The sequence below is a fragment of the Mustela erminea genome, chromosome 21 (genome assembly GCF_009829155.1).
Source record: "Mustela erminea isolate mMusErm1 chromosome 21, mMusErm1.Pri, whole genome shotgun sequence".
NCBI lineage: Eukaryota > Metazoa > Chordata > Mammalia > Carnivora > Mustelidae > Mustela > Mustela erminea.
In genome coordinates, this window is record NC_045634.1 from 17,321,368 (window position 1) to 17,348,472 (window position 27,105).

Consider the following 27,105-nt stretch of genomic DNA (forward strand, 5'->3'; position numbering starts at 1 on the left):
TGAGTTAGAAACAAGGATAAGTAATATAAGAATATTAATGAGATATTTTACATTCTTTTTTCCATGCTACATCTTTGAAACCAGTTGTGTATTTTATACGTATGGCACAATGCAATTTGGAGTGGCCACATTTTAAGTGCTCAACAGCTGCTTAAAATGTGCCACCAAAGTGGGTGGCACAGGCCTAAAGTTACCAAATTTCTGGGTGAGCCTTGGTGGACAAATATCAGTAGTCTGTGTGTGTCCATTTTAAAGACAATTCTTTAATTAGAGAGCTGATACACTACCTAAAAAAATCCTGACCCAGGTAAAAGGGATTTATTAACTGAATTACATTAAAAAAAAAAAAAAAAAAAGCAGGGGGGAGAAACGAAAACCTTACCTTCTAAAGATAAATTATATTAATACCTTAAGTTTTATACACCTTATACAATGACTGCTTTAAATTTATATAAAATTGCCAATGTTATGTTCATTATAGATACTGCTCCCTTCCATTAAAAAACAATAGGAAGATCAATCATTAAAACTTTGAAAATAAATACAAGTACAAATCAAGATTTCAGCAGTTCTAACATCTCCTCTGAGTCCCAAGTAAGTGACTAGAGAAGCCACTAGAGAATTAACGTCAGCGTGGGTATGGTTGAGATCTCCGGGCCACACTGTTATTCACAAGCTTGTTTTATGGAATTGTGTAGGAAAGATTTAATAACCACCCATCACAGAACCCAATGATTTTCAATGAGGTTTTGACAGTTGCAAGCATATAAATATGCTGACAGTCACCACAACAATGGTGCCAAAGCACTCATTATGATGTACCTCCAGACATGGTCCTGGTATAGATGGGAAGATCTTTGGCAGCTCGCCTAAGAACTTCCTGATGGGCTTCTCCTCTTGGCTCTCTCTCCAACAATTCTTTCTCTGCATAAGAGAGATGGAACTGTGGGAAGAAATTTAGTTTCAGTCAGTGTTCTCAAGAAATAGCACACTGGTGTACTGTACCTACAAAAAGGTATACACAAAATATTAATGATATCTATCATACAGATTCAGAGTGGTAATGGAGTTGGAATCTGGGCAAGTCTGTTAATCTGGTGGAGCCTTAGCTGATGCATCTAGAAAAAGGGAGTAATTAATAATACCTTAATACTTAATAATACTTCCACAGATGTCTGTGAAACTCAAGCAGAATAGAGTATGTAAAATTCTCTTATAAACTGTAGAGTTCTACCCCAATATGAGTTATATTCAAAAATGAAATAGCAAAATAAACAAATTTGGCTCAAGGGGTAAATTTTTCAACTGGATATTATTAGGAATAAAAATAGAAACAAACCCATCAAACATGTTTTCTCATGTAAATGAATTTTAACTTAAGGATAATCATTACATGAATTCTCTAGCACTCAAAAGAACTAATCATGCATTTTACTTCTTAAACTGCCAATCTGGCCCACCCAATTAAAAAACACGTATTTCAGAAAAATCAGATTGGTTTGGCTACACACACACACACACACACACACACACCAATCACCAAAAAAAAAAGTTTTAGAAGTCTGTATAAAAAAGTATAAATGTCTTCCAGGAGACACATACAGGGATATTTACAGCATTGATGTTTGAAATGTAAAAAATTAAACACAGCCTAAATGTCCATCAAAAGGCTAAATAAACTGGATTATGATATATCCACATAATTGAATCCTATATTACATGGAACAATTAATGAACTACAGTTATTTGTTGTTGGTATTTTTTTTTTGAAGATTTTATTTATTTATTTGACAGAGACACAGGGAGAGAGGGAACACAGCAGAGGGAGTGGGAGAGAGAGAAGCAGGCTCCCCGTGGAGCAGGGAGCCTGACGCGGGGCTCGATCCTAGAACTGGGATCACAACCTGAGCTGAAGGCAGATGCTTAACAACTGAGCCACCCAGGCATCCCCAAACTACAGTTACTTGTAACAGAGAATCTCAACATACTGTTGAACAACAGATCACTTTATAGAAAATATATAGAAGGATTCCGTTTACGTAAAATTTTAAAACCAAAAAGGTATACACTATGGGGATACACACACATAGAAACACACACACATATATAAGAAAATTATAAAGAAAAGCAAGAGACTGATTAACACAAAACTTCAGGAGAGTAGTTACTATAGAGAAATGCAGGGAAATGCAATATGAAAGTACACAGGTAATACCAAAAATATAAATAATGTTTTCTATAATACTTGAGTGACTTTAGTTATTTTCATTTTATTATTCTTTAAATTGTGCATTATATTTTCTTCGTATGTATGGTATAGTTCACCTTTTAAGTCTTAAAAAAGTGATCTAATTATGTCAGTGAAGGAAATAAAAACAATTTGTTGAAAATGAGGTCATGATGTTTGAGCCTAAATCTTTCTCTTTGGAGAAATAAAAATTAAAAATCTTTGTTTAGAGGTTGACAATTCTATTGAGGTTATTTTAAAGATTTTTTTTTATTTATTTATTTGACACAGAGAGATTACAAGTAGGCAGAGAGAGAGAGAGAGAGAGAAGCAGGCTGCCTGCCAAGCAGGAGCCCGATGCGGGACTCGATCCCAGGACCCTGAGATCATGACCTGAGCCGAAGGCAGCGGCTCAACCCACTGAGCCTTATTTTAAAAAGAAAAACGAATCTCCAGTTTTCAAATGTAGATCATTTCTAAGTTACCATATTATTTCCATATGCATGACACTTAGTTAAATATACTGTAAAATTTCAGACCCATTAAGGTAAAGAAAGTAAAAAATTTTCTCTAAGTATAAATTTACATAATACAAATTATTCTAAATTAGTGTATCAAATTTACTGGCATTAAACTAGTAGGTAGGTTATAGTTAAGTCTTTAAGAGTTTCTAAAGTAACGGAAAAAAGTATTCTCAACATTAAATATTCCTTCCATGACAAATCCACATTTTCTTTCCTACTAATTAATTTCATAGTGTTTCAAAATTACACTTCAACCAGTCCTTTCTCAAATGAATACAAATAACAAATAAATGAAGGTCACATTTACGAAGGCATAGTGCATTCTTTCCAACAGTTGCTTTTCACTTGCTTGCTACCTTAAATCTCAGTTTTAAAAAATGAGTAACAGCGGGGCACCTGGGTGGCTCAGTGGGTTAAGCCTCTGCCTTCAGCTCAGGTCATGATCTCAGGGTCCTGGGATGGAGCCCGGCATGGGCATCGGCATCGGGCTCTCTGCTCAGCGGGGAGCCTGTCTCCGCCTGCCTCTCTGCCTACATGTGATCTCTCTCTGTGTGTCAAATAAATAAATAAAATCTTTTAAAAAAATGGGTAACAGAACTGAAAGACTCCTCAGATGTTTAATGCTTTTATTAGTAAATAAACACATGGCATTAGGTCCAGAATACCAAATACAGGTTGGTAGAATTACTACTTGTATAACATGGATGTCCAAATATCTAATTTTACCTTGGGAGGTACCAAATATACAGACCTTTCCCCCAGAACACTTCTATGTGCAAAGGTATGTCATGGATTTGAAGAAAGATGACATCTGTAGAGATCTGAAGGAATGGAAGATCTCCTGGGGTGGAAAGATAACGCCCTAGACCCATCACCAACCTGCAGATTATCAGAGTGCAGATTATGGTAGTCCCCTTCTGTTTTGTTTTGTTTAAATAGTTTTATCAACTTTAAAACACTTTAGATTTATGGAAAATTTGAGCAAATATTACATGGTTTCCATATATCTTCTCATCAAATTGCCCACATTACTAAACATCAAATATTAGTACATTACGGTATATTTACCACAATTAGTAAATAAATACTGATCTGTTATTATTAACTAAAGTCCATAGTTTATTCAGATTTCTTTAGTTTTCTTTAGTTTTTACTGAATATCTTTTTCTCTTCCAGGATTCCACCCAGTATGCCACAGTACATTTTTTTGTCCTATCTCCTTAAGTTCCTCCTGACTGTGACAGTTTCAGAGACAGTCCTTGTTTTTGTTGACCTTGACAGTTTTGAGTATTCTGGTCAGCTATTTTATAAGATGCTTCTCTATTAAAATTTGTCTGACGTTTTTCTCATGATGGGTTTGAGGTTAGTTGTCAGGGGAATGAAGACCACAGAGGGAAAGCGCCATTCTTACCACATCCTCTCAAGGGCACATGCTAACAACATCATCAGTGCCGACTGAACCTTGGTCACCTGGTTGAGGCAGTGTTTGTCAGGTTCTTCCATTCTAAAGTTCCTCGTGTTTTTCCCTTTTCCATCCTATACTCTTTGAAAGAAATTCACCACACGCAGCCTACATTGAAGTAGTGGGTTTTTTTATTCTTGTCTCTCTTGAAGACAGAGTATCTACATTATTTGAAATTCTTCTATAAGACATTTTGCTCCCTGTTTCTTCATTCATTTATTCATTTACTTATATCAGTAGACCCAGAGATATTTATTTTATACTTTGGGTTATAATCTAATACTATTTTATTTATTTTTTTGCTCAGATTGTTCTAGCTTTGGTCATTGGGAATCTCCAGTTGGCTCCTGTGTCCTTCTGATACGCCACCAACAACCTACCGATGGTCCCAACTTACAGAGGTTCAATGATTTTTTTTTTTACCTCACAATGGTGTGAGAACCTCACACATGCATTAGAAACCATCCTTCAAATTTTGAATTTGTATCTCCTCCCAGGAAAGTGATATTCGGTATGATCTTCTCTCATGATGTGGAGCGGTGGCAGCAAACCAAAGCTCCTGCCAGCCACGTGATCACAAGGGTAAACAACCAAGACACTTAACAACCATTTTGTCCCCATACAACTGCTGTTCTTCACTTTCAGTACAGTATTCAATAAATTCAACGATTTACTATAAAATCGGCTTTGTATTAAAAGATTTTGCCTAGATGTAGGCTGATGTAAGTGTTCTGAATATGCTTGAGGTCAGCTAGGCTAAGCTATCATGCTCAATGGGTTAGATGTACTAAATGCATTTTTAACCTACATATTTTCAACTTACAGTGGGTTCATCAGGATGTAACCCCATCATAGGTTGAGAAAGTACTCTATTTACTTTAGAGCACTACCTCAATTGTCATTATTATAAGATGCTCTGGCTCATCTTTTTTAATTTTAATCTTTACTTGTTATTTAAGCATAATTAAGATACAATGTTATATTAGTTTCAAATGTACAACATATTGATTCAACAATTCTATACATTACTCCATGCTCACCATGGTAAGTGCTGTCACCATCTGTCACCATACGTTATTATAATACTATCGACTATATTCCCTGTGCCGTACTTTTCATCTCTGAGACTTATTTATTTTATAACTGGAAGCTTCTACCTCTTAATCCCCTTAATCTCTTTCACCCCCTCCACACACACACTCTTAATTCCTGCCCTAGTTCTAGAGTCCATTTCTTCAAGGATTCCTCCTTTCTTACCTAGAGAAAGGTATTAGAAACCCAAGATCCAAAATCAAATAGACTTTTCAGGTTAAAGAAGACTATAATTTTAATAGGATATACAACTTAAGAAAAAAACTGAAATCTAATAACCAAACAGAAAACTCACAGAATTATATTTTCTGTTAGTTCTTTTTTTTAATCAACATATAACGTATTATTTGTCCCAAGGGTACTAGTCTGTGAATCATCAGTCTTAACACAAATTCATAGCACTCACCACAGCACATACCCTCCCCAGTGTCCTTCACCCAGCCACCCTCCCCTCCCTCCCCCAGCAGCCCTCAGTTTGTTTCCTGAGATTAAGAGTCTCTTCTGGTTTGACTCCCTCCCTGGTCCCATCTTGTTTCATTTTTTTCCCTCCCTACCCCCCACAACCCACCCCCATTCTTTTTCACATAGCACAAAAGGGAAAATATAATCTCATCAGTATCTAAAATGTACAAATTAAAACACAGAACATTTTTGTCCATTAAATCAGCAACCAGTGGCTTTCTTAAGGACAACATGCAATGCCAAAGTTCCAATAAAACTGTTAGCACTGTAACTTGTTACCATTCTCTTTTCAATTTGGCAAGTGACTGCAATTTCCTTGATCTAGTAATTTTGAGAATTTATAATAAGGGAATAATCCAAAATACAGGTAAAGAGTGTGTACAAAACATGTACAAACATGTTAACACAAATTTATAATATGAAAAGTTGGGATCAGCCTAAAATTCCAAGATGGGATGTGACAGAATAAATTTTACATATTTCAGTGAGGATATTATGCCATTTTAAAAAATACAATAAACCAATGATGGGCTATTATGTGGGAAAAAACTAGAATATATGCATGTTGAATATAACCAGGAAAAATAACTCAAAAGAAAATCTGCATGCAAACTGCCTATATTAGTAGGGAGTGTTTTTCTTTTTTCCTTTCTCTTCTTGTTTAGTCTCTATTTTCAAATTAGTATGGTTATCTTACTTTCATGGGGGAAAAATCTTATAAATTGAAAAACTATTAGCAATTTTACAATCCCGTTTTATAAAAAGGTAAATTTTAGATTTCGTAGAATTCCAGATTTCTTAGAATTCTCTCAATAATAACGAGAAAATATTAACATTATTTCCTTATACAACCTCTTCTACTGCTATTTTAGTCCCATATTTCTAAGATTTTCGGCAGCTGAGAGCACTCTATTGTCAATTAAGTCAAGGACCCTCATTTTACAAGTGGGAGGGTCTCTGGCTCCTGACCAATGAAAAGATTACGGTGAGATCTTAAACTTTATTAATGGAATAACTCAAGATTTTTAGCCAGCAAGTCAGGGTTCTTTCTTTCATAATAATGGTCTTCAAATTCTTTTGACCATGGATCCATCAGTAAAAAAAATCATTTGAGACTGATATGCATATTTACTTATATATTTATTATTAGCTACTATATATGAAATCTTACATATGAAATGTTCTACATAGAACACAGAGTGGTCACGGAAAGCCTCAAAGATAAGGTATCATTTGAGCAGAGACATAGAAATAGGAAGGAAGGGACCCGGCCACACAGTTATCTATAGGAAGGATGGTCCAGATCAAGGGAAAATACCAGATTTCAAGACCCCCAAAGGAGAAACATGTATATTGACCTATGGGCAAAGAGACCAGTGTGACTGAGGCAGCACTGAAGAAGGTCCAAGAGGTGATGTGGGGGCAGGGCATGTGCAGCCTTGTAAGCTACGGTAGAGAACTGTGTTTCTACTCTGAATGAGCTCACATATCAAAGGAAAGTTCTGAGCAAAAGAATGATATGGTCTTGCTTCCAGGATAGAATGTTGAAAATACAGAGAATAGGGAAACTGGTCGAAAGAGCTATCAGATATAGAGTGGAGAAGTTTAAGTTGATTTTAGGCCTCTAGTTTTGGTAAAGAGAAATTCTGCAGGGCTCTGGTATGAAAAAAAAAGAAAGAAAGGGGAAAAAAGGCGGGGGGGGGGGGCGGGGGTGTTGGAACCAAAGAAGAAAAATTGGGAAGTAAAAACATCAGCAAGATTTAGATGTTGGGGGGTGCCTGGGTGGCTCAACAGGTTGATGCCTCTGCCTTTGGCTCAGGTCATGGTCCCGGGGTCCTGGGATCGAGCCCCTCATCGGGCTCTCTGCTTGGCCGGGAGCCTGCTTTCTCCTCTCTCTCTGCCTGCCTCTCTGCCTGCTTGTGATCTCTGTCTGTCAAATGAATGGATAAAATCTTGAAAGAAGAAAAAATAAGGAGTGCTCATTTAAAAGAAAAAAAAAAAAAAAGATTTAGATGTTGGGGGAGGGAGAAGAAAGCAGGAGAATTCTGGGCAAGAAAGCGGGATAATTCCGGGCAAGGCTGCCAAGCTTCCAAAAGGCTGGGATGTCCAGAAGGATGAGCTGGACGGCAGCAGCATTAACCAGTGTAAGAAACAGATGAGTCACGGTTTGGGGAAGGGAGTGGGGGTGACTTCAGCTTTTGACGTGTTGTATTTGAGGTGTCAGTGGACTAAGGAGCTGCGTTTGGCAGGGAAATACCTAAGTTGGCAACAGGAGAGGTCAGAGCTGGAAACAGATTTGGGAATTGTCAACACAGAGATCATTTATGATGCTGAGGATGAGATCACCTATGAAAGGGGTTTGCATTCTCCTTCTTACTTATGGCTAAGATCAGGATGGGGGTAAGGGAGATAACAGGAAAGAAGTAAATGTGGCAGGAAAGGCAGGGGAAGGTAGGAAAAACAATTAGTAGAGAGTAGAAGAAAAAAAGCCTACATGTAAAGCATTTTAGGCCAAGCATACCACTAATTCTGTGCAAATATCTGTGGTTTTATTTTGAATATCCTTTCCCAAGTCATATAGCATATTTACTGGGCTTTTTGACCACAGCTGCATTTTAAACAGATTACTTCAGGGAACAATTTGCAGTGATGCCTAGACCTTTCCTTTCTCTCTCTCTCTCTTTTCTTTTTTTTTTTTTTTTTTAACTTGGCCAACTAAAACTCTACCATTATTACTGGAATAAAGTTTATTTCAATTCAACAAACACGTAGTGGACTAAGTGCCAACAATACAGAAATGAGTAAGACACAGTCCTTTGCTCCAAGAATGTTTAACAAGGTGAAAGACTCAGAAACAAATACTTAGAATGATCTTGTCAAAGTGCAAATTTGACCATATCACTCCACTCAAAACCTTCTGTAGCTGAGAATGCTGTTCTCCCCACCTCCCACCCCCCAATATCCACAATTTCCTTCAGACAGGGTTAATATGGTAAACATGGCCACTGAGAATAAAGACTACATTCCCAATCTTCTGCATAAAGAATGTGGCTATATAATTAAGTTCTAAAGTAAGTAGAAAGTAAGTTCTAATATAAGTTGATGGCATTAGCAACTTCCAGAAAGCATCCTTAAAAGGAAGGACATTTACTTCTACTCCTCTATCCTAGTTTCTCTGACCCGCTGTCTGGAAGGTAGACATGATGGCTGGAACTGGAGCATCCGTCTTAGGCCAAGAGGTGATGTTGGAAATGGAGGCTACACATATCAGAGCAAGAAGCTGTGGACTAGCTACAGACTTTGAATGTAAGAGAAGATTAGTAATATTGTTATTTTATTGTTGTTGTTTCTGGTGGTTGACAGCCAAATCGACTATTAGTATGATAACTGATAATTATAATATAGCAATGTCTACCATCAGCTCTGTCTGTATATTGATCTATCCACCCTGATGTCAGACTCTAAAGTAGAAATGGAACACACAACAGTTTTAATATTGGATATACAATACTCACGCAGTGCAAAAATATTTGCCAAGTGAAAATTCAAGTATTTACCAGCAGACATATTAATATAAACAAATCACTATACTAACTAAGCTTGAAACATTAATAAAAATACATAAAATCCATTCTTCAGACAACAGTGTTATTGGTTTCTAACTTTAGGGTAACTTTATTAATATTTTAACTTACTTCTTTTGAAGGATTCATTGGTAATGTAAAGATAGTTTTCCAGTATGACCAGACAAACATTGCAAAAAGTAGATGATAAGCAATCAGGCACACAACTAAAATGAGAAGAACATATTATCATTATAATATGCAAATACAAATTGAAACCATGGTATTCACAAAGATCTAGTTGTTCTAAGTTAACCAAATTCTTTAATAATTTAATTATTTAATGTCCCATGAAAGGAAACCTCTAATCTCTAGATAGGACCATCTATTGGCCAAATGGCTATAGGGACCTTTCCTAAATTATAAAAGTAAGGCAGCTATGCCTTCAACTATAAGTAATAAACACAGAATTAAACAAATAAATGTTAAAACATTCAGGTTTTAAGAACTTTACTTCACTGACAAAGGATACCAAAGGCAGTTTCTATTTGAGAAGTTGTTTGCTAATTTTGCTTAGCTGTGGTCAAATGTGCTGGCCCTGACTGTTTAATGACTACATAATTAAACAGAGACCATCTGGACAAAAAGGATTTCCTCCAACAGGAGTTCAAGTGTCTTGTTTATCACATGGGACAATTGTTAAGAAAAGCATACTTTTTTCAGGCAATGTATACAAACACACTTTGTATGGTGTTTTTGTATGGTGAAATGCTGTACTATGCAAATATAAAATATTAATTTTGTATACAGTGACAATGATCATTTCTGAATAATGCATTAATATATAAATTAACTCTGTAAGACACAGTTGAATAAAACATGCTAATTTAAAATACAGCACGTTTGGTATTTTAAAACTGTGTGGCAATTTTTAAAAAAATGATAATACTCTTCATTTATCATTTATCTTCTTTTTAAAGAATGATGATACTTACAGAATCATTTAAAAATTCAATTGTCCATTAAGGCACTTAAATCAGTGTGAAATGACTAGAGATAATGACATTTTCCATGAACACTATGGGTGACTCACGTATGGGGTAATACTCTGAACTGAAACAGGAAATTGTTGATATTCCTATATCTCAAAGCCACAAGAATCTTTGGCACCATGGCTACCATTTCAAGGGAGAGGTCTTTGCCAAGCGTCTGAAAGAATTCAGTCTGGAGACCGAGAGAAGTCTTTAACCCCATCTTGACTGCGCAGTCTCCAAGTATAATTTATTAATTCCAACCAAATCTAAATGAATACTATTTTTAAGAACTCTCTTTAAAATTTATATACAAAACAATAATAAAACATAGCCTACCTTGTTCCCCAACGTTTTCCATGGACACTATAGAAATAAACAGGAAAAAAAGAGATAATAGATTATGACTTTTATGGCAAACACAGGGCCTGAAAGAGATGTAGGGCTACATAGGTTAATAATTTGGCTCCCCTTCAAACCAACATTCTTGAAATATTTGTTCAACTTTATTTAGAGGAGAGGTGAGCACTGTGGGAGAGAGGGTGAAGAGGGAAGGCTGGTGCTTGCATTCAGCCCGGGCTCTGCTGGCATTTCAGCCCTGAATACCACACAGAAAACAGAACTCATTAGGCGTGTTCCATGTGGGTCCTCGTCCTGTATCGATGGTGTCTTAGTCTTCCTTCCAACTCGAGGTTCAGAGGAAAGCAGTACTCTCCAGGTCACTACATTTCCAGAGACATTTATTGCTCTTTATAAGTTGACAACTGCCTAATTAATACTCTAGAAAGAACGAAATGTGTCCATGGCACCTTGCCAAATTTCTCTAAGTATAACTTCTTATGCCCAATGATGAGTAGCTCCCTACGGTACAATGAGAGAGGCAGGCAATGTGCCTGAGAAAGTGCCATCCCTTCAGGGCTGTTGTAAACATCCCAAGGTAGATGAGAACACGAGATTAGAGGACACAAGATGAGGGACCACGTAGCTGAAAGAAGCTAGGACAAGAAACCGTACTGAGGAATTCTATACTATATACTTGTTCTATTTCCCATTTGGTCTTCCTCCACGTGGACTAAAGTCTTTTTTGGAAGTTTTGGCCTATCTCAAAGTTGGAAGCTGTAGTGAGCAGAGATTTGGTATTGCCTGGGATATGATTTAATTGCCTTAAGAAACACGATCTGGAGGGTAATGTTGTGAAAGATATTTTAAGATTACCTGAGCCAACACACCTCCTTCTAATAGAGCTACTGAATGTCAGTTTAGGCATTTCTAGAAGCAACAGAAGACTGTGGGTTGTGGTACTGTCCATTCCAGTACTGGATTGCTCGAAAGAATTACTATAGGAGTATAGGTTCCTGAAATTAGCCTCTTCTTGACTTCTACCTACAGTATCTAGGCTTCCAATCTGCAGCAATAAACAGAAAATCTAAATGACAGACTTTTACATAAAGTTATTTGTATCTCCCTTAAATACTCTTTTATTCCAAGTAATATATGACGTCCAGATCACACATCAAACTTGATGTGGCTCCTTTTAGAGCTTCCTAGGCTCTCAATTTCCTTTAACATTTCTAATACCCATGATGGGACAGACACAGATGGTGACATGATAAATGAAACGATAATATGGTAAATACATACCATATTAACATTGTGGGGTACGATTTTAATTTTCACTTCAAAAGTATATTTGCCTAATTTTATCTTGGATCAGCCTAACTTCTTTCTGCCCTGTGGCCTACAGTGATATTATTTTGCTTTAGAGATTTCTAACTTTCCAATATTCCTGAGAACTTAAAACTCTTCCCCAACTAACTGGTACAACTAGGCAACAAAGACTGATTTGTTGAAAGATCCTAAGGAATCACAATGCTTTCCTGGCACTTACGGTGTATAGGAAGAGAAAAAGTGGGGACAGTAAATTATTACCTGCCTCGTCAATAATGTTCTTATTTGCCGAGAGCAAAATGATGGCCTTTAAGGATTACATCTTGGAATCTGGAACCATCATGGACACTGCAAAGCTGGTAGACTGGGTTGCCAGTTGTGTTTTCCAGCTCCCCTGCCCACCTATCAATCTCCTCTCTCATTACTCATTCCTCTAAGAAATGGAATGGGGCATCAGAGAAAAGCTGACTAGTCAGTTATTAGTTCAGAATTGACAAGAGTGAGACTTTCTGTTGCAGTATTTAAGAAATTCTTGGGGAGGGGGAGCACCCGGGTGGCTCAGGTCATGACCTGAGGGTCCTGGGATGGAGCCCTTCATCCAGGTCCAAGCTCAGTGGGGAGTCAGCTTGTCCCTCTGCCCCTCCCCCCTGCTCATAGACACACACTTTCTCTGAAATAAATAAATAATATCTTAAAAAAAAACAACTCTTGGGTAAAGATAAAATATGTAAAACCCAAGTTGAAGACTGAGACTATCAGCCAAAGTAATAACCCCTAATATACAAAGGATGAAAACTGCTTTTTTTTTTTTTTTAAAGATTTTATTTATTTATTTGACAGAGAGAGATCACAAGTAGGCAGAGAGGCAGGCAGAGAGAGAGAGAGAGAGAGAGGAGGAAGCAGGCTGCTCCCTGCTGAGCAGAGAGCCCGATGCGGGACTCGATCCCAGGAGCCTGAGATCATGACCTGAGCCGAAGGCAGCGGCTTAACCCACTGAGCCACCCAGGCGTCCCTGAAAACTGCTTCTTGATTCAAACCTCACTTGAATAAACATCCTTAAAAGTATGTATATATGTGTGTGTGTGTGTGTGTGTGTGTGTGTACATATATATGTATACAAAAGGAAGAGAGAAAGTGGGGATAGTAAATTATTATACATAGAGAGAAACATACCCTCCCTTATCTCTTTGGCATGAATTATCAGGCGATCATTTAATACATGGGTCAGTAACCTACAGTCCTGTTCCAAATACAGCCAGCCACCTATTTCTGTAGATAAGTTTTTACTGGAACACAGACCCACCCATTCATTTACACGGCTATTTTTGTGTTCCAATGGCAGAGCTGGGTACGTGTGACAGGGGCAGTTTGGTCTGTCTTGCCTGAAAGATTTAACATCGGGTTCTCTATAGAAAAAGTCTTCCAACCTTTGTATATTAGTCAGAGTTCTCCAGAAAAACAGAACCAACACACATACACACACACACACACACACACACACACAGAGAGAGAGAGAGAAGGGAGCAGGGAGTGCTTGATTTTAAGGAATTGGCTTACAGGATTGTAGGGGATGACAAGTCTGAAATCTGCAAAGCAGACTAACAAACTGAAAAGCCAGTAAAAAGTAAATGCTGCAATCCTGGGTCCAAGGCATCCTCAAGGCAGAAATTCTTTCTTCAGGGACGCCTGGGTGGCTCAGTCAGTTAAGCCTTTACCTTGGCTCTGGTCATGATCCCAGGGTCCCAGGATGGAGCCCTGCATCAGGCTCCTTGCTCAGCAGGGAGCCTGCTTCTCCCTCTGTCTGTCATTCCCACGGCTTATGTCCTGCCCCCCCCCACCCCCTTCGAAGTAAGAGAGACAGAGAAATTAATTAATTTCTTCAGGGGACCTCAAACTTTTCTCTTAAGGTCTTCAAATGATTGAATGAAGTTGGTCCACACTGTGGAAGGTAATTTCCTTTACTCAGTGTCTGTTGGTTTAAATATTAATCACATCTGAAAAATACCTTCACAGCAACATCTAGACTGAGACTAAACAAAACAATTGGCCACCACAGCCTACTCAGGTTGAAACAAAATTCGTAATCAAACCCTGAATTTAAAATTGAGTTTTTTTCTCTGGAAATCTACTAAGAAGATATGTGTTCATCTCTTACGTCAGTTCTCAAGAGAAGGTTATTATTTATTATATACTTATAACTTATTATAAGTCAATCAATCAGAAGTACAGCTAGCAACTTAACTACAGTACAGCCTTATGCATCTCCTAGATAATAAAATCACTTATCATACTCTAAACACCTGCTACCAATAATCCCACCCAAATTAAGTTTATTTATACACCAGTATGATTGTTTAGGATGCTATCAAATCTATTCTCTAAAAAAGCTCTAAAAATATTAGAGCAGATTTAGTCTTATTGATTTAAATTCAATCTTGATTTAAAGCAGGGGATCATCTCAAAGATCATTCTAGTCTTATATTTTTAGGACTGATTTTTAAAAATTTGGCTTTGGTGATTATACATTAAGAGCTGGTTGTCAAAAATGTTATCAGTTGATAAAAAACAGTCCAGCAAACTGCTGGTACCTTAAATCTTGTTCAACTTTGAGTCATGAGTACATCCAAAATCCAAAACTTCAGATACTAAAATACGCCCTCATAGTAGGAAAAAAAGTACTTCCCCCCCTTAAATTAGCAAAGAACAGTTATGTAATTGTTGCTAGAACAATGTGGTTTTTAGGTACTTTCATTGCAAATGTGTTTGCTGTGATCCTTCTAGTTCTTAATCTGAATTTTCTTTTTTCTTGCCTTTAAATTCAAACTCTCTTTTTTCGGAGGAATAACTTACCTACACTGCATATACACAATAACTTTTCATTATAAATCCACAATACTATTTCCAAATTCAGTTCGACACAGATGCATCTCAGCTCCATCTATGCAGTCTGATGATGAAGAATGCCAAGAACAGAAATTTGGTTCTAATGAATGAATTGTAAGGACAACTTTATAGCCAACCTCTGGTTTTGGGGGGGGGGGTTTGTTTGTTTGTTTTTTGAATTATCTTTAATTTATTTACTGAAAAACAATCACTAACTACACTATGCTGGGGCTCCTGGGTGGCTCAGTGGGTTAAAGCCTCTGCCTTCAGCTCAGGTCATGATCTTGGGGTCCTGGGATCGAGCCCCGCATCGGGCTCAGCGGGAATCCCACTTCTCTCTCTTTCTCTCTGCCTACTGCTCTGCCTACTTGTGATCTCTCTCTCTCTCTCTGATAAAATGAATAAATAAAATATTTTTTTAAAAACTACACTATGCTTATATTATTGAAAATAATACGGCAAATATTATTTCATCCCTCTGCTCAAAAAGCTTAAAGCTAAAGAGATCATCTTAATTCGAAGTTAAAATGAACAAAAAACAAGAACATGGTTATTAAGGCATTCTTAATTAAGCAACGGAAGCAGCTCAAAGTCACAAAATTAAAACAAAAATAGTAGTAGCAGAACAAATATGTTTTAGTATCTCCCATCCTAACAAAGTCTCTCCTTTGACTTCGTGTCTGGCTATCCCACTTTTCTGGCCTTTTCATAGGAAAACTGATTTTAACAATATTCCAAATGCACTGACTCTACCTTCTCCAGCTTCCTCTTACTCCACTCAACCAACTCTAGCTGGACTTTCACCCCTGATCCCACTGGTATCTCTCCCCTTAAGGTCACCAAAAACCACCTTTACTGCTCATTCTCCATACTCAATTACTTTAACAGAATTAATGATGCTCTTTTGTGTGTGTGTCTGTTCTTTGATTTTTTTTTAATTTTTTCAAATTTTTTTATAAACATATAATGTATTTTTATCCCCAGGGGTACAGGTCTGTGAATCGCCAGGTTTACACACTTCACAGCACTCACCATAGCACACACCCTCCCCAAAGTCCATAACCCCACCCCCCTCTCCCTCCCCCCACCCCCAGCAACCCTCAGTTTGTTTTGTGAGATTAAGAGTCACTTATGGTTTGTCTTCCTCCTGATTCCATCTTGTTTCATTTATTCTTTTCCTACCCCCCCAAACCTCCCATGTTGCATCTCCACTTCCTCATATCAGGGAGATCATATGATAGCTGTCTTTCTCTGCTTGACTTATTTTGCTAAGCATAATACCCTCTAGTTCCATCCACGTCCTCGCAAATGGATGGACTACTATGCAGCCATCAAAAGAAATGAAATCTTGCCATTTGCAATAATGCTCTTTTTGAAACAGTTTGTCGAACTCACAGGGAATTCTCTGACTAAATTGGTCAATGGGACCACTTTGAAGTAGGATCCTTTGTCCTTTAGCTACTTTCCAGGAAGCTGTGGCTCATTTTTCAGGTATTACAGATCAAAATTTGGGTGGTAGGAGGTACATGACAAGTCATTCCCGTGAATACTAGTGACTCTGCTGCCAGACCATTTTAATGAGAGACTCAAGAAAATATACTACTCAGATCAATACTTCCAGTTGAATCCCAAGTGCATTCTTTTCCTCCTAAGAAATATTTTTAATTAACTTTCCTTATAACAGATCTACTTATATTTTTACATCTATATCAAACTGTGTTTTCCTTCATTATTCTCATATGTCACTGTGATTTGATTGACAACTGTAGTCCCTCCCTTCATCACTAACCTCATCTCACGACACTCCCCTTCCTGTCAATATGCTTCAGCCACTCCAGGCTGCTTTGTTTCTTTCTTCTTCTTCTTCTTCTCCTTCTCCTTCTTCTTTTTTTTTTTTTTTTTAATATTTATTAGTTATTTGAGAGCGAGAGAGCATACTGGGGTTGGGGGAGCAGCAGAGGGAGAGAATTTTCAAGTAGACTCCTTGCTGAACGTGAGGTCTGATTTGAGGCTCCATCCCATGACCCTGAGATCAAGACCTGAGCTCAAACCAAGAGTCAGATGCTTCACCAACCAAGCCACACAGGCGACCCCAGGCTCTCTTGCTTCATGAACGTGTTAACATTGTCCCCTGTCTAGATCCTCTGCACTTGTTTGGTAGGGAGACCTGGACTCTGGTCCAATCCTCCCAATAGGTGTGACCTTGATCATGACATTCAGCTGTTCTGTACTTTGATTTTATTGTTTAAACAAAAATGTGTACTTTATCTTGACCGTTCCTCTGGCTCTAAAATTATCCTCAGTGCTACTCTGATGTATTATGAAAAATCATTGACTTTTACAAACCAAGGGCAAAAGTCACTTTCCAATTTATCAGGGGGTTTACAGGAGTAGTTTGGTCAAGGACAGAGTGGTAGTTTCTGAACAGAAACACAGAGTAAGGGTAAGACTTCATAATGAAGAACTTCCCAACACATGGCTTCCAACTGGAATCCAGACTAACACCCCAATAGTCCTAACCATACACATCATATCAGGCAGGCTACGTTCCTCACTGGATCATCATAAAACTGGATCCTTAAAAAATCATTTTATAATAAGAAAGCCATGATCTCTTTTAAAATTTAAACCAATAGCATCACACACACACACACACACACACACACAACCAACAACCACAAAACAAAACAAAACAAAACAAAAAAAACAAAAACAGAAACAAAAAAACCCTTCCCATGGGTTTGCACTCAATTTAAAATAAAGTCCAATCTCTTTACTTAGGTCTCCAGGGTCAAACATGATCTGGCTCCTACTTACCTCTCCAAGATCACTTCTCATCACTCATCCTCTTGCTCCCTAAGCTGCAAAGAGGTTGGCCTTCCTGTTTCTAGAACAACGAAACCTCGGTGTCTTTATGCTGTCTGAAAAGCTCTTCCCCAGCTCCATTCTTGGCTAGCTTCTTATCATCCTTCAAGCTGCAATTTCAATGTCAGTTTTGCACAGAGGCTCTCAGGTCCAGTCTGCCCCTGCTATCATTATGATATACTGTTTCTTTCTTAGCACTTAGCAGGATCTGTAATTATTTTCATTTGTTTCTTTTCTGTGTCCCTCCCTGAATATACTGGCTCTGCTGGGATTGAGGTTTTTTTCTTGGCCAAGTTACTTAGCCTCTCTGAGCCTTATCGCAATATGTATCTCATTGGGCTGTTTAGTTAATCAAACTAGGTAAGGTAAGTAAAAGCACCTAGAATAGAACCTGGCACTAAATATTAGGGGCTCAATAAATGTTAGCTGAATATGGAACATAAATATGACAAAAGAGGAAAGTGTTAGGAGTTCCCCAAAGTTTGGTGTTAACTGTGCTATAAACAATCTGGAGAAAGCAGTATATGGTGCATTTTTAGCTGGCAGGAATGCTACAGTTTTCTGCAGAGAGCAATGCAAAGTCAGGGAGAACAAACTGCTGGAAGACTTTTGAGTGTGAATAAGCAAAAAAAGAAAAATTCAGGTGAATTACAATGTGGGCAATTCATATGAGAAAAACTAAACAAGTGACTTCTTTTGTAACCATAGTTTCTTTCCCTTCCCCTTCCAGAGCTCCTCTCCTTTGCATTTCTCCCCACCTCCCCATGGCCGGTCAAGGTTCTGATAGAGCCTGGCATGTACCAGATTCTCAGCATGAGGAGCTGTGTCATTGTGGTCAGACTCTTTCCCAGGTGTTTTCATGCACTCCTCCTGCTTCCAACCCAGAATTTATATCTAACAAACTATACTGAGCTAAACTATGTGCTAGAAATGAACAAACAACCATGCAAGATGGTTGAGGATTCCCTGGAGAACCTTTCCTGAAGAATGGCACAATGCAACCTCAAAGACAAAAATGAACCACAGTAAGTTAGACCATTGTAACCAAGATACAGGAAGTCTCTTATATAAGACTAGGTTATGGTCCAAAAGATTATGCAAGACATTTGTCATCTGGGCGCTTGGACCTCCCAACTGGCCAAGGAAAGCTTTTCTTTTTTTTTTTTTTTTAAAGATTTTATTTATTTATTTGTCAAAGAGAGAGCGAGCACAAGCAGACAGAGTGGAAGGCAGAGTCAGAGGGAGAAGCAGGCTCCCTGTGGAGCAAGGAGCCCGATGTGGGACTCGATCGCAGGATGCTGGGATCATGACCTGAGCCGAAGGCAGCTGCTTAACCAACTGAGCCACCCAGGCGTCCCAGGAAAGCTTTTCTGATGCATAACCCACCTGAAACAAAATTATAAATTAACAGTGTTACACAAATTAGCTATTCTGTGACGGCAAGGCTTTTGAGTTTGCAACATCCATACTCCTCTGGTCTCCTCAGCAGGCTTTCACACCTGTTTTCGGCCATGAGCCCCTGGATCAGTCAGCTTGGGAAGGCACCACACTGAGTGCCTTCAATACCACACAGCCTGTTTCTCAGTTCTGGAGACTAGAAGTCCACAGTCAAGGTGTTGGAACCATGGATCCCTTCATAGACCTCTTTCTCCGGCTTGTAGATGACCGTCTTCTCCCTGTATTTCACATCTTTTTATCTCTGTACACATCTGTCTACATCCACATTTCCTCCCTCTATAAGAACACCAGTCAATGTAGATAAGGACCCACCCTAATTAACTTTATTATCTTACTTAAATATTTCTTTAAAGACTCTATCTCCAACTAGAGTCACATTCTGAAGTCCCGCAGGTGAGGATTTCAAGCTATGGATTTGGGGGAGACACAGTACAGCCCATAATGCTCTCCAGAATAAGACGGGAGCTTGAGCAGGGTGAAGACCGGTAGGGGTGAGAGGGCATCTGCAGGGCTGGGGGTGGGGCAAGAGTCAGATGTCAGGGAATGAGAAAAAAACTAAAGGAAGGGATAGTTTCATAGTTTCTTGCATGCTTACTATAGGTCGGAGATTGTGCTAAATTTTTTTCCATGTTTCTCTCTTTGAAACCTTACAGCAATCTGTAAGGGAGGTATTATTATAATTTTAAAAGTTAGGAAGACAGTCTTACAGAGGTAAAGTAACTATTCTAATGTTACTCAAGTCATAACATATGGAGCTAGGATCTAAATATAAGTCTGCCTGACTCCAAAATTCTTTCAAGGATTCCACGTGGCCTCCCGGGCTCTGCCTGCACCCCATGGGCTTCTCTGTCCAGGAAGCCATCCCCTCTTTGCTGCTCTCAAGCCCTCCTGGCCTGTTTAATACCATGCTACCCCCCGTGACTTCTGATTCAGGATACACTGGAGAGCAGGGTTTAAAATGTCCTCTTTGTCACATCTAATCCAGGAACTAAATGAAACATAACCTAGAAACAGATCATTTTACAAACTTTGGACACAAATTATTAAAATATTTGGTCATAATGGGGCACCTGGCTGGCTTAGGCTGTTATATGCCCAACTCTTGATTTTGGCTCAGGCCATGATCTCTGGGTCCCTGGGTCCAGCCCTGAGGTAGGCTCTGTGCTCAGCTGGGAGTGGGCTTGAGATTCTCTGACTCCTCCTTCTCCTGCCCCTCCCCCACTATCATGCTGGTGTGCTCTCTCTCTCTCTCTCTTAAATAAATAAATCTTAAAAAATATATATATATATGGCCATATTTCAGGGCAGTATGTAGAACTGGGCTTTCTGAGCTCTAACTTCAGTAACTGGGGAGGGAACAGAGCTTTGGGTTCCTGGGACATAAGGGAGATGCGGATACAGGAAAGATCAGTAGGAGACGGGCCAGAGGTTTGCTGACCTCCCTCCTCAGCAGTATTGGGAAAGAAAGATCATTCTTGAGGTCAGCACTGTGCAGTGTCCACACTCCTAAGGTACATCTCACACTTGTAGAAACTGGCAATGAAGAGAGATGGAACATTCATCCATTCTGAAATCGTAATCTGAGGCTCTTACACTTACCCACATCTTCCAAGTTAAAAGTATTTTTCTCTCTCAATAACATTTTTTTAGCAACTTGACCAAATCGTTGTTCCAAACATCTAAAACTCTACAGAAACAGACAGTGGAAAATCCAACTTCTCCAACTGAAAGCTGTGGAACATAAACAAGTCATGAAGAATGGAGCGGTCTTTCAATATGTCAGCTTTGAATGGGAGATAAAAATTGTGTCTCCTGAGGATGGCCCGCAAAACTCCCTGCCACTTTTCCCTTGGCAAAGGGAAGGACATTCCTGAATCGTTGACTGTACTAGGCAGTGCCGTTAAATAAGGACATCTGATCTCAGGGCTGGTCTCTTGATCTTAGTGTCCTCATTTCAAAGCTTACTCACAATGGAATCCTATAATCCCCCTGTCTCAAATTAAAATAGAAGAGATTCCCGCTGCCAGCAAGCTGTGCAGGTTTCAGGGCAGATAACTTTACTCATCCCATTAGACAGAACTGTCTGGGCCCTCCCTCTTCCACACATGGCCGCAATCCACTCCAATACCTACAGTGCCTGGAGCTTTCCAAGACCAACTGCCTATCTTTCCAATTCCAGATACCCTTCTTTCGCTTGTGTCTGGCAGGCGTGACCAACTCCTCCAAACCACACAAGTCTGCAGTGAGCCCTACATCCCAGCAAAGTTCTACCTGGTACCCACATGACGGCTGTCCACTGTGAGGGACAAGATCAAACAGGGATTTTAGATCCTGGAAACATTTCCCTCATTAGAACCAAACTTTTAGAATTGGAAGGGCCTTAATGATTATACAATCATCTCTCTTATACTTGTATGTACATATTTCCTCATGGGTAGCAAACAAAAATGCTACTTGTATTTTGCTTATGTTAGCATTTAAAAATCTGTATATGATAAGATGGAAAAAAAACTGTAGTATATTTTTCAGCGTCATTAGATCGATCTCATTATCTGGTTTTCTCAGAATTATCACAGAAGACAATACCGAAAAGTGCTTTCTTTTCATTACCAAACACTGGCTGTCTGATTAAGTAGAAAAATTAATGCTTCTTATTTGCTTCTCCAAGGAAACAGACAACCTTCGAAACCTCCCTGGCTCATGGCTACGTGTCAAGTACTATCTGACCAGGGTACATATTACAAAGCGCGTATAACACATTTAAAAAATAAACCAATATTTCTAGGTCTGTGCAAATTACTTGGCACTTAATGTAGAACCCCAGAGGAAGGTACTGTATAAAGCTGTCATTCCAACCTTCTTGTCTATGATGTTCATCAGAATAGAATTTACAGCAGCATTCCTGAAGGGATAAGCCACAAGATTTAAAACAACATTAGCACCAGCAATAATTACTGCAGTGTTGCACAGGGTCACAGTATCTATTAACACATGCGAGGGTACCAAACTGCGTATCATCCTTCAGTACTGAGTGACCGCGAAGCACTATTTTCTTTTGTAACTTAACCGTCACATATTCATGGAATAAATGCACACACACAAACTTCCTTCGATCTCAGCTTGAACGAGGGGTCTCCTTCTCACATGCAACATTCAGACCCTTGCCCTATGCTGCATGTCCCACAGTGCTAACAGTCTACTGCACTGTAACGGTGGCAATGTATGTCCCGTTGCTGCAAATTTGGTATAATCTGATATAAGCATAAACTGGCAGCCCACACACAGATGAAAAACTCACACTGCCTCTGCCGTATGATACAGTATATTACAAGAGTGCAGTATTATACAAATACCACCTAATTATACGGTAGATGTATTCATTAATGTAAGTGGGAAGTTCCAGAATTTGTGTGCAGAGTTGAGTAAGAGAGTCATCAATATTTGGACTGGGTCTCTTCCTCAGCTCATTGTATGAGCTGCTTCGTGTTTCCTGCCTGGCTCTCTCCCCAGTTGTACGTACTGATTTTTGCTTCTGTTTGTAAACCATTTTCATTTACCCTAGCTCTGCAGACAATCGAACGCCTTGCTATTCGTGTGTGAATCGTGCAGTCCCGTACTGTGGATGGGGACCCAGTTCACGAGGAATAGCACAGGTTACTGATGCAACCACAGAACCGAGTAAGCTACCCCCACTTCTCCCCTCTAGCTCAGGTACCAAGTGTGTGCGCCTTCTATACTTGTGAACATGTTGCTCTTTAAAAAGATACAATGTCTGCCAGTGAGCAGTGGTGCTCTGTTTACTCAGGAACTGTTGAATTTTAGACTATGTACAATAGGCCAGCAACTCTTAACATTTCTGCCTCGGGAATACTTGATGGCCCGCATTTCATGAGGGACACACTTTTCAGTAATGAAGCCTGCCTCATGGGCAAAATATCAGTCATGATTCCCAGACCACCACATTTCTGCTACACTATTAAAGGACAAGATAGTTAAAAATTGCTACAGTGACATTGGGATGGCCCACCTAGATAATTCTGGAGACTTTCAAATATGGATGTTTACAAGGGCATATCCAGGCTTCTCTGGAATCACACTTTCAACAAAAATCAAGGTTTCAGGAAAACTGTATGGTGATCCTTAAAAAAAAAAAAAAATTGAACGTACAATTATCATACAATCCAACATCACTCTTTTGCGCACATACACCTATAAGAACTGATTCAGGGACCTGAACAGGTATCTATTTGCACAACCACGTTCGAAGCAACATTAAAGGTGGAAACAACCGGGGCACCTGGGTGGCTCAGTGGGTTAAAGCTTCTGCCTTAGGCTTGCGTCATGATCTCAGGGTCCTGGGATCTAACCCCTCATCGGGCTCTCTGCTCAGCAGGGAGCCTGCTTCCTCCTCTCTCTCTCTGCCTACTTGTGATCTCTCTCTCAATTAAAATAAATAAAATCTTTTGAAAACAATGTAGATGCCTGGCTAGGCTTTTCCACTGAAGTGCTTCATTCATGAGCCTTCCCAGCTTCTCAATGCCTGAGATTCAAAAGAATGGTCAAGTAAAATGACAAATTCCATTCCTTCTTGACCTTTTCAGTCAATAAGAATGAGAAGAAACTGGGAATGTAAATACGAGGACGTCAAGGGTCTTGGATATCCACTGCATACGCATATCTGTCTGGGATTAATAGCCTTTACTCAGAGTTAAATTATGTTCAGCATGCTCTATCTGAGAAAGGTCGGGGCATGGAAAGGGGGAGCTGAAACATTTTAGAAGACCTTTTTTTTTTAATCTAAAAGGGATTAAAAAATGTCTGTGCTTCACGGGGAGATTTCAGTTATCTGAAAACTATTAAAACAGGGTTTGAGTACTTGGTACAGATGTATCTCACTTATTTTTAGTGATTATTTTTATATTAGTGCTAATATTTAATATATTCTAAATTATTTTTAATGCTCCTTTAAATTTTCAAATGGATTCTACAATTCATTTTATCTAAATCTTTATTATAGATGATTACATCTCAATGCCCAGAAAGGAAAAAAAAAGCTTCTTCTTGTATTTGTGTATTAGTTTGCTAGGGATGCCGTAACAAAGTGCTGCTGAGTGCAGGACCTAAACAAGGAAAAATCTATTTTCTCATAGTTCTGGAAGCTGAAGTCGAGATGTTAGCAGGTTTGGTTTTTTCGGAGGTCTCTCTCCCTGGCTTACGGATGGCCATCTTCCCCGTGTCTTCACATGGTCTTTCCTCTCTGTCTGAATCCAAACTTCCCACAATCATATGGTGTTAGAACCTATCCTAATGACCTAATTGTAACTTAACTGCCTCTTTAAGGTTCTATCTCTAAACACAGCCACCTTCCGAGTTACTGAGAGTTAAGGTTTCAACATGAATTTTGGGTGTGTGGGGGGGAATTCAGCCCATAACCTGAAACCATAAAAATACTACAAACTTATTCATGAACATCTGATTGATCAAATAATAAAAAAGTAAAATAGATAATGCTCTCATAAAGGATTCATGTTCTCTTTTTTTTAGATTTTATTTATTTATTTGACAGAGAGGGAGAGATCGAAAGAGGGAACACAAGCAGGGGCAGTGGGAGAGACAGAAGCAGGCTTCCTGCTGAGCAGGGAGCACCGCGCAGGGCTCCATCCCAAGGTCCTGGGATCATGACCTGAGCTGAAGGCAGACACTTAACGACTAAGTCACCCAGGCTCACCAGGATTCATGTTCTTGGATGCTTAAACTGTCTACTGGTCTCACAAAAGGCCCAAATAAGTTCAGCTGGCATTCCTTCGTTTAAGAAAAAGGAAATGTTACGTGCTATGTGCTGTCCTCTTGTCTCAGGACTACAATGTTAATCAGACATCGTTACCGCTCTCATGAAATTTTCTGTAGATTATCTTCGTATAATGAGAAAGTTAAGCTTGCCTAATAGAGTAAAGCCCTTTTTAATTTGGACTGAATGAGTTCAGATTTCCCAGCAATCCGCACACTGGTATACATGTTTCTTCTTGATAAACCTTTTCCGCTTGGGGTCTCAGAGTGTGGTCAGTAATAAAATCAAAATAAAAGTTCAATATCCACATCACTAAATTCTCAGGCCTTATTTCATTGGACATATGAGTGTATTGGCTGACTCCTCCTTGAGCCCCCTTCCTCCTCGGGCCTCAGGACCCCGCATTCTCAATTTTCCTCCATTTTGTGCTGGTACCCCTCATCTCTTGACCTCTCACTGTTTTGTCTCTGCTCACTTTCCACGTATTCCTTTGGTGGGACAAATGTATCGAGCATTAATTCTTTAAATCCACTTTTATGCTGAAGACTCCCAAATGTATTCCTCCAGTCCTGACTCTTTCCCAAATGCCAAGGTTATACATGCAACTGCTCACTCAGCATGTTTATTTCAACATCAACATACCCACGACTGATCTAAGGTCACCTCATTCTACCTGCAGCTTTTCCATCTTGGCTGATCGCCATCCTTCCGAGTGTTTAGCTCAAAAGACTGGAATCATTTTTACTTTTTTTCCTTTTCTTCACAACTCACATAAGTCTGTCTGCACATTCTGTGGTCTCTCAGAATGCATCCAGAATCCTCACTTCTACTGCCCCCATCCTGGTGTGAGATACCACTTTCCTCGCGTAGACTGATGAAATAGCCTACATTACTCAGCAGTAAGTACCATCTTTGTAAACATAAGCCACAGCATGTCCCTCTACTACTCAGTATCCTGCAGCAGGTCTTCCTCTCTCCGAGCACAGCCACAATCTTCACAGGGGCCTTTGAGGCCCAATATAATCTCCGTCTTTACCACGTCCCTGTGACCTTGTCACCGACTGCCCTTGCCCTTGTTCCGTCCACTGCAGACAAACTGATTTCCTTATTTGTCCTCCAACATGCATGCAGACTCCGGCCTCAGGAGTCTCCCTTTTAGAAGAACTTGAGATGGACCTGAGATGCATTTCTTCCCTGCATCAGCAATGGTTAACCCCCTCAGCATCTTGCTCAGATTCCAGGAGCACCCTTATTGAAAATGCAAACCTTCCACTGCCCTTCCCAATCCTTTCTGCCTTGCTTTTGGTCACGGCTCTTACAAGTGATAAAAGCTACTTACCTATGTTTCTTACCTGTTCTCCCCAACCCTGCAACTAGAATGTAAACTCTAAGAGGAGTTAATATTCTTGAGTGAATGAATACATTAAAAGATTACTAAATAAATTATGGATAGTTGAAATGCACTCGATTCTTGGATTTTGTAAATATTTGTTAAAATGTGAGTTATGGGGGGGACCTATAATGAATCCCTATTCTTTATCCTCCTCCAACTGACATCCTGCTCTCAGTTGTTAGCTTTGAGTTTGTTCTAGTCCTGAAATAGGCTGCATTTCATTACAAATATGCTATGATCAAAACCCCGACTAAGTCCAGCTGGTCTCGGTGCTTGACCCCTTCACATTAACTGACCTCCCTGGAGATGTCCTGGAGAATCACCAGTCATAGCCCGTCAAGTACATAATTCTCTGACTTCCTTTCTTCCTAAAACATGTCACATGGAATTGCCGACTTAGAAATAACTTCGATCACAGATTAGCCCCTGCAATTGACAGCAGGCTTTTGACTTTAAGTTTGGGGCTTATAACTGAAATCTCTTTCGTTCCCTGTAAGTGGTGTCTGGTGTCTCTCATGAGAGCTTGACATCAGCTGTGTTGGAACAGACTGCCCTTCCCACTTGTACCCCCATTGTGAATAACATGTACAGTATAGAGACGATATTTAAAGCCCCACCATGTTTCAGATCCCTACAAATTTGGTGAAAAGCCACATCTCACAGTGAGCTCCCTGCCACTTTGAGATGAC

General features: G+C 39.3%; 1 protein-coding gene across 1 annotated transcript in view; it reads right to left on the bottom strand.

Annotated features, from left to right (window-relative positions):
• The window catches only part of ZDHHC2 (zinc finger DHHC-type palmitoyltransferase 2), a 73,256-nt gene that overhangs the window by 37,886 nt on the left and 8,265 nt on the right, over nt 1-27,105 (bottom strand). Inside the window, exons 2-4 of the mRNA XM_032328961.1 lie at nt 10,701-10,727; nt 9,463-9,557; nt 823-943 (exon numbers count right to left, since the gene is read on the bottom strand). Of these exons, the coding sequence (XP_032184852.1) occupies nt 823-943; nt 9,463-9,557; nt 10,701-10,727 (243 nt within the window). The remainder of the gene's footprint in view (nt 1-822; nt 944-9,462; nt 9,558-10,700; nt 10,728-27,105) is intronic.